The sequence below is a fragment of the Cibotium barometz genome, chromosome 44 (genome assembly GCF_041138505.1).
Source record: "Cibotium barometz isolate CiBa-2024 chromosome 44, ASM4113850v1, whole genome shotgun sequence".
Classification (NCBI taxonomy): Eukaryota; Viridiplantae; Streptophyta; class Polypodiopsida; order Cyatheales; family Cibotiaceae; genus Cibotium; species Cibotium barometz.
In genome coordinates, this window is record NC_141089.1 from 5,387,168 (window position 1) to 5,396,133 (window position 8,966).

At 40.3% G+C, this 8,966-nt stretch overlaps 1 protein-coding gene across 3 annotated transcripts in view; it reads right to left on the reverse strand.

Annotated features, from left to right (window-relative positions):
* Positions 1 to 8,442, reverse strand: part of LOC147612887 (uncharacterized) — a 185,377-nt gene extending 176,935 nt beyond the window's left edge. Inside the window, exons 1-3 of one of the 3 annotated variants that reach the window (XM_086782160.1) lie at positions 7,308 to 8,442; positions 7,031 to 7,154; positions 6,693 to 6,863 (exon numbers count right to left, since the gene is read on the reverse strand). In XM_086782160.1, coding sequence (XP_086638286.1) covers positions 6,844 to 6,863; positions 7,031 to 7,154; positions 7,308 to 8,315 — 1,152 coding nt within the window. In that variant the 5' untranslated portion in view covers positions 8,316 to 8,442 and the 3' untranslated portion in view covers positions 6,693 to 6,843. Of the gene's footprint in view, positions 1 to 5,790; positions 7,155 to 7,307 lie in introns of those variants that run through there. The other 2 variants (XM_086782159.1, XM_086782158.1) reach the window with 2 other exon arrangements.
* Positions 8,443 to 8,966: the final 524 nt, after the last annotated feature.

Here is an 8,966-nt window from a genome sequence, read left to right on the forward strand (position 1 = left end):
TAGAACTTTCCTTCTAAGGGGTTATTTCCAATGTGAAACATATTATTGAACGAACCTATCTCACTTTTGGAAATGTTAATAACAGTTGTTGTACCACACACCAAGTCACATGAGACATTAGGTTATGTCTAGCACCCATGTCGATGAGTACGAGCTTTTATTCTAGACCATGTTTTGTGGTCATGCCCAGCTAGAGTCTGGTGGGCTTTATTAGAAAACATGAGTATCTTATGCCAGATGGCTATGGTGAGCTATGATGATTGAAATAATTCCAAGGTGGGTGATGCCTAAGATTACTTATGATGATGAGTGTGTTGTGCTAATGAAACTTTGGACTCAAGTTAGGTTAGGTTACAAGATTGAGACTTGTACTACTCACGGAAAGACTTGAGACAGCTTGCTTGAAAATGACCCCTTTTATATGAGGGAGCTACATATTGGCTTTGTTTAATCATGTGGGATTATTCTTGCTTGCTCATGTGGTAACATGTTAGGTTGGGGTTGTTGCAAGATGAGGTTATCTAGTTTCATTTAGTGGGAGCCCTTGGGTTTAGCCTGAAAATAGGCATTTTTTCAAGAAGAATAGCCAATCTCTCCTAGTTAGCCAAGGAGTTTCACTTCCAGGTATTCTAATAAAACATCATATGCAAAGTTGGGCACCTAAAACTATAATCTAATCCAATAATTGCAACTCCCCTTTTCTTCGAGAACCAAAATCGTATACAGGACAAGTTAGAGGTTTGGACAGGTACACTGAATGTGAGTAAATTGTCTATTACTTTTACATTATTACTCATATGATGTTCCCACTTTTCATATCCAAAATTCAAATAACATAGAGCTTAACTTGATTTATTAAGTAATGTTTTATGTGTTCTATGATTTTCTATAGTATTTAAAAGGCATTAGAATTGTTAAAAAACATACTATTTCGTCCTCCCACCACATCTACCATTAAAAATGCTCAATTTGTATGGATATAGATGATTAGATTGGGGAAGATTAGTAGAATGTGGGTGTAAGGTAAAATTATAAATCTAACAGTTGGATTTTTGTAGATTTACTTTGGAAATTTTGTTATGATTGTGAGAGGCCCATTAAATCAATTGTAATTTAATTCTAGAAAATTAAATATGGAATCTTTCAATCTAGAAACTCTAGGGATCAATATACTTGTTGCCATGAATTTATTAAAAAAATTTAGCTTAATTTGAGTATGGGAAGGTCCATTTTCAATCCTCCCAAGTGAAAATTTGCATATTGTGTCCACTCTCCCCTTTTCAAGTCGAAAACCAATCCTAGTTAGGTTTGGAAATAACTTCAAAGCCTAGATATCATGCCATGTGTGAGGCTTGGGTAGGCACAAATCTTATACATGCATGCCACTTTATGTCCACATCAGCTTCGAGAGGATCCATATAAGCACCTTGCCTCCTCCACCCTCCATGGCAACATACTCAACCTAGTTGACTTCCCACCTCATTATCCTAGCCATCATTAATGCCACATCTTCTTGCAACCTCACACTTGCTGACATGGCATGCCACATCATGGAATTACCACATCAGCCATAATAGTGCCACATGTCAAGAAAATGCCACGTGTCATGCACGCATGTGACACGTGGCACCTCCTTTTCACCTTTCCATTTTTTTCAAAAACATAATTTTGAAATAGTTAATTTAGTATTTAAAAAAAGAGAGAAATAAAATATATAATTTTAAATAGCAGCTCGTGGACAAACATACACCACATTGTTACTTCAGAGCCACATTTAGGGAGCAAATCTACCCCTATATAAGGCACATTCATTGACACATTCATTGTGCCAAGTGGCAGGATCATCAGTTCTGAGCACGATTGGTAGAGTTTCCTATTGGTGTGGTTATGGTGGTCGAGTGGTGCTCCCAACATTTGTGTGGGAGTGTAGCATCATCGTATCCCAAATGTGATGCTTGGATTGTTAGGACATTGTTTTGGCATGTGGATGCTGGAATGATTGACCGTAGAGCCTCCCATGATTGTGACACAATACCTGGCACCTTGGGCTTACATTCCATCAGGAGCACGTGCATGGTGGCCCCCACGATTTACACGATGGTTTTCATGCTTCTATGGAGCATGTATGGATGGCAATTGGTCACATTGTGCCTCGAGAGGATGGGCAGATGCATGCCAGATACAGGCAGTCCTCTCCCCCGAGCATCCTTCACATCAAGTGTTGTCCGATCGGCACACAGGTCCTATGTTCATGGCCAACTATGATGACCTGACAAAGTTGCTACAGGAGGGTGATGTATTTGCCGGTGAGAGCAATAGTAAGGGAGTAGACTACTATCTGAAGAGTTGCACTAGGCCAAAGTGCATCCTTGACTAGGATATAGTGGATGATCATGGGTTTTCTTTTTGACACCCATAGCATAATCGTGGCAGGCCGGTTCTACCAGTAGATTCAACTTTATCGGGAGAGTCTTGAGTTCCAGTAGTGGAAGTGGGAGTTAGAGGCATTTCAGTTCTCTCATCTAGTGGTTGCTACTACCAGGCTTAGTCTTGATCAAGTACAGAGCAGAAAATAGAGTTCTCACCCACGTTTTTAGCTTCGAGTGGCTGATCATGAGAGCATTCTAGAGCATTTGAGAGCTAGAGAGGGTGCTGCTAACTAGATCTCTATCTTGATAGTGACTAAACTTAGACTAGCTAGGTTAGCTCACTTACATTATACTTAGATTTATTGGCAATGACTAACCTCAGAATAGCTGGGGTAGCTCATTTTCATTATGCCTTGATCTTTTGAGTTAGTGGCTAAACCCAGAGTGGCTGGGTTAGCTCACATTATGATGTACTTAGTTCATGTTTTTATCATTATCAGTTTTTTCATTATTGAGGACATTGCATTTTAGTTGATGTTCATGGATTTTGGATTTTTTTCACACTTTGGCTATCAAATTGTTTGTTGAAAATCCCCATGCCATCATACCCAAACATGCTCCGATGGGACCAAACTTTGTGAGCATGTGGGGGGGTCCACCCCCACATGCTCGTCGCAAAGTTTAGTCACCATCGGAGCATGTTTGGATTAGCAATTAGTGCCTAGTGTGGAATTTCCAAGTCTCTTGGTGCTTGAGAGGCCATGCCAAATCCAGCGCTCTTCCCCATACCATTGTACCCAAATATTCTCTGATCGAGACCAAACTTTGCGAGCATGCAGGGGGGACCCACCCCCACATGTTGCAAAGTTTGGTCCCCATCGAACCATGTTTGGATGAGCAATCAGCTCCCGGTGCGGATTTTTCAAGTCTCTTCATGTTTGAGAGGCCATGGAAAATCCCACTCTTCCCCATGCCATCATACCCAAACATGCTTCGATGGGGACCAAACCTTTTTAGTTTACACTTTTGGTTCTTTATGTTATATATGAGAATCATGCCCTCGACTTCGATATCTTTGTCTTTGTCCTATATAGACCGAGTACAAAGCATAAAGTGCCAAAAGTTTCTCCACACATTACTCCTACATTATCTCCTAGAATATCTCCACACTCCACTATTCACTCTCTCCAAGATTCTAGGTCCCTGATTCTCTCTCCATGATTCTAGCATCCCTAGATGCAAGGTGGGCTAGTTGGCATCTTCTTATCCGCTAGGAAATGCTCACTAGAAAAAATCCCCCTATGCAAGATGAATATGATTGTGCATTACAACAGAGTTTGGAAGCTCTCTTTGAAAGGGTGCAAGATGAAGGATGGATTGTTATTTCTTAAGGCCATGCTTGGCAAACATGGCAAGCAAGTATGTTCCAAAAACCATAACCTCTTTATTTGAGTTTCACTTGAGTTAGTTTTGTTGTGTTTTAGGATCATGTTACTATACAAACGCTGTTACTGCTACAAAAGATGCTCATGTGCAAGCAAAAAGTAATGGAAATGTGAGAGAAGAGGGTAATATATGTCATGTTTTTGCAACACTTAATTCCATGTGTTACATGTTCGTAATTATAGGAAATGATAGTTGGTCATATCCCAAGAGAAGGGGAGAATAGTTAATATACTGACTTTGAAACTTGGGAGTGGCTTAAACAAGAGGGAGTGGTGGATCAATGATGACATCCAGAGATCTTGACACAACTATGGAGTGAGTAGTTGATCCTGCATGCACTTAATTTCTTTGAAGATTTATTTGAATGCATTTTAGCACTAAATGTGTACACTTTTTCATTATCTTAGTGTGCTTGTTTTTTATTACATTCTCTTTTGAAACAACATTGTGACCTTATACATGCTTCCTTTCTTGTGTTTTTGAATGAAGTTTGTTCATGTAAATATATTTTAGGTTTTTTATAATATGCTATAAATGTTGTATTTTTCATGCAGGTGGTAAGTTTTTTAAAAAAATGGGGGGGACAGAGATGTAGATCTATTTCTCTCCCATTATGTCCCCTGCATTTCATTTATGCAGATTGTAGCACATCTATGCATGCGGCTATATGCATGGGCCTAGCCACGTGCATAGCTACCCAAGAGAAATTTTAAACTCCAAATTTCCTTTAGTTGTGAGTGCAATTATGCATGCATGCTCTCGTAGTAGTGATACAATGCCTGTGGGAGGCTAGCTGGCAATTTCTTATAGCAATGCTATGTTTCAAGCTCAAAAAGCCACGTTGGAGGGGTTCCCACATTGGGAAGGTTGTCGCTAATGGAGATACATGATGGCACGTTTTTATTATACCTCTATTAATGTGGGTGGTCATCCCACATTGGGAAGGTTGTCACAAGTAGAAATACATGGCACTTTTTTATAAATGTATACCTCTACTAATCCCCTGGCCCATCATGGTTAAGTTGCTTCCCCTTTTTCACTTGCTTACATTATGCCAATAGAGGTCCATGAGAAAGAATAAAATAACAATTTCTAATTTCAAATAAGGTAAATATGGTAATGATGATGGATTCAATTCAAACACACATAATAGGGGAAACAAGATGTAATAATGGATTCTCAATGGAATGTTCATGTTAACTAGATATTGAAACACACTCAATCGAGGAAACAAAATGTAATAATGGAAACCTCTATGGAATGTGCATGTTAACTAGACTTCATTTACGAGGCCACAGTGTTGTAAGCATAATACTATAAGCTATGTAGAAAGCGTAATGTGTAAAAGCCCTCATTTTGTTGGTAGCACATATAACGCAAGATCCTCTTATACTTTCTCAAATTTTGTGACTTTCATTCTTGTTATCACATATCTTGTTATGTAAAAGAATCTTTCCAAATCTATGAGGTTTTCAAGGAATTTCTATTTACTTTATGCATGTGTAAGATCATTAAAGTGGTGACAACTTGGCTCAATGCAACATGTTTTGGAAAATACAAAAAAATATAGTCGTGCTGCTAAAGTGTGTTTTGAAATGTGTAAGATCATTAAAGTGATGATAATGTGGTTCAATGTGACATGTTTTGAAAAATACAGAAGTTGTGTAGCAGGGCTAAAGTGTGTTTTTCAAATAAGAATTGACGATGTATTAACTATATAAAGATAAGGAGTATGTAAGATTAAAAAAGCAAATAAGTCTAATGTATTGTAAGAGTACCATAATGGGTCACTCTATTTAGAGCAATTAGCCATGAATAGAAGCTATTTTAAAAAAGGCTAAAAAAAGGAATATATCATCATTTTTATATTAATGTTTATCTTAAAACGATACCTTTTTCTTTTTTCTTGAAGGAAATTGTTTTGGGGCCCTCTTGCAAGTTACCCACTCAATTCACAATAGTGTTTGTAGTGAAACAGCTATACTAAGGATTTAGTATAAATTGACGTTTTTTCGACTTTTTTTTTTCCCATTACTTATTGGAACCTAATTGAATCCACTGGTCAAAGAGATAAAATTCAAATGAAAGATACCATGCTCCATTGAAGCATGGCCATGCATGGAACCATAATTCCAAAATCTTTTCATTAAAGGACTAGAACAAAAGCCAAGAACTGCTCCACTTTTCTTATATATTAAGAGAATTAATTCTATATGAGTTGTCTACTTGGTTTCTTCTTCTTGCATCATCTTTTCTCTTCCGAAAGTGATTTAAAGCTGATAGCATTGTTGTAAAGCCCACCACGTATCCTATAATCAAACCACTAATTGACATTGTACTTGTGATCCAATCTAATATTGTACAAGTCTTACACGATGCAACTTCATTGCTCTCAACTACTGCAGGCATAGATGAGTCATTTTGGCATAGTTTTGGGAGAGGTAATCCACATAAGCCCATATTTCCAAAATAGCTGTTCTCTTCAAACGTTTCAAACTGATTTCCTAGAGGAATCGGACCAGACAGATTGTTGTATGAGACGTTGAAATCAGAGAGGAAGGTCAGATTAATGAGCTCACTAGGTATATTACCACTAAGACTGTTTGAAGACAAATCCAGTGACTCAAGCTCGTGCAGGTCTGCCAAGCGTCCGGGGATGGCTCCGAAAAAATGATTTCTTGATAGATTTAGGAACACGATGCCACTGAGAGTACCTAGTGAAGATGGAACGTTGCCGCTAAGTTGATTCCCCGATAGATCCATGGAAATGACTAAATCAAGCTGGTCCTTGTATTCCAATTTCTCCCCTTTTGCAATCAATGCAAAGCTATCTAAGAAGAAGCTAGTCAAGCTATTAAAGATATCAAAGTAGCTGCCTTCCAAAATCTTCTGAGCTCCAGATGATCTAAAGGCATGGAGTTCCAATGGATCAGGGATGGTGCCTGACAAGTTACAATTTGAGAGGTCCACAACCTTTAGATGCTTGGAGAAATTGCCCAAGCATGCTGGAAGGAGACCTTGAATGCTATTAGAGCCCAAAGCAAGGACCTGCAGTTTGGAGAGAGGAGAAAACCAACAAGATTCAAGTGTGCCTCGTAGCTTGTTTTGCCTCAGGTCTAGCAGTTCAAGTGTAGGGCATTTAGCTAGAAATGTTGGAAGAGCTCCTGTGAGCTTGTTGTTACTGAGTGTAAGGAGTCGGAGGTTTCGCAAGTTACCGAGTTCTCGTGGTACTTCCCCACTTAAGAGGTTTTCTTCAAGTTCGATCCACGATATGTTGGTACACATTCCGAGTGACGGTGGAATGGGGCCATTCAACTTGTTGCTGTACAGTACAAGATACTGTAAAAAGGCACAGTGATTAGTGTTACTGGGATCTCCTGCGCCACATCATCAAAATTCATGCTCTTGAAAATGAGTATTTCAGGTGCTGATGCAGCTAATTTGGTCATAAAATCATGAAATCGGAGACGTTTAGAAAAAAGATGACTATACCTCCAAGTGATTTCCAAGAGTGGGCGGCGCTGGAATCCTTCCGGATAAGGCATTGGCAGATAGGTCTAACAGCAATAGAGGCATAGTGGAAGACATGAGAATCGCCGGGATCTCACCATCGAGGTGGTTGCTTTGCAGAACGAGAAATAGAAGTGAGGAACAATTGCCTAGCGAAGAGGGGATAGATCCAGTAAGATTGTTTTGGGCTAATCCCAAATATTGTAAGCTACGAAGAGATCCAAGACTGGCGGGAATCAAACCGGAAAGAGTGTTATACCCCAACACGAGCAATAGAAGTGAGGAGCAATTGCCTAGAGAGGAAGGGACGGAGCCAGTGAGATTGTTGTAGCGTAGAGACAATTCACTAAGGTTGGAAAGCATTCCTAGAGATTCTGGTACACTTCCTGTCAGGAGATTCTGCCTAAGATCCAGAGCCCTCAATCGGGAGCAATTGCCCAGCGTGTGCGGGATGATGCCACTCAAGGAATTGGTGGACAAATCTAAAATGGTAAGGCGTCGGAGTTTGCCAAAGGCGGGGGGAATTGTGCCTGTGAGCAGATTGTTGGAGACATCGAGCTGCGACAAATTGGAGCAGTTGGCTACAAGAGCGGCTAGTGGTATGTCCCCTGAGAAGTTATTAGCGGCGAGGTTGAGAGAAGCTAGGGAGGTGTGCAAAGAGGAGAGTGCTGGGGCGATGGAGCCCGTGAGACTAAGACCGGAGAGGTCCAGAGAGATCATGTGCTGGTGTGCGGAATCATCGAAGAAGCAACGCACACCGCTCCAGTGAGCACAGAAATCGGTACTCTCGTTCCAGGTGTGCAGGACGCCGTGGGGGTCGTGCGTGATGCCGCGTTGGAAGTTCAGCAGCGCTTGCACGTAGTGTCTTGGATAGGCAGCTGAAGAAAGAAGAGCGCGCGAGGTAGCAGCTGCAGTACTACTCTGGAGCTGAGAGAAGAAGGCGGCTGCAGCGAGGAAAAGGAAGCCAAGAAGCAGAGATAAGAGCGCCATATATGTTCTTGCGTACCTATTGAAGGCGTGCGTGCGTTGATCAGGCTAGTGTGCTACTATATAAATATATTGCATGCGGTGCATTGCAATATTTGACGTGCCAACTACGCCACCGCTTGATTTTTGATGCGCATCCTTGCCCTTCCTTCAAAGTCGAGGGTTTCAACAACACAATTTACGACGTTTGAAAACTCACAGATTGTGACGTTTAAAGTCGCATTTTATGACTTTTAAAGTCACTATTGTGCTACTATCTATACAAGATAAAGGACGACTACCTCTCCCTCCACACAAGAAAAATATCTATACAAGAAAAATTTGAAAGTATTTGAAGGCCAAGAGTGTTTTGTGCCATCGTGTAATCACATTAATATGAAGTCATGTCGTGTCGCTCCCTGCTGCGACTTTCAACAACACAATTTACGACGTTTGAAAACTCACAGATTGTGACGTTTAAAGTCGCATTTTATGACTTTTAAAGTCACTATTGTGCTACTATCTATACAAGATAAATATCTATACAAGATAAAGGACGACTACCAGGCTTTAAATTTGGCACCCGTACGGGAGCCTTTCACAATTTCAAGTGCCAAATGGCACCTCCGTTTTCTGGTAGAAGTGCCAACGTGGCACTTTGAAAAAACAAGGGAA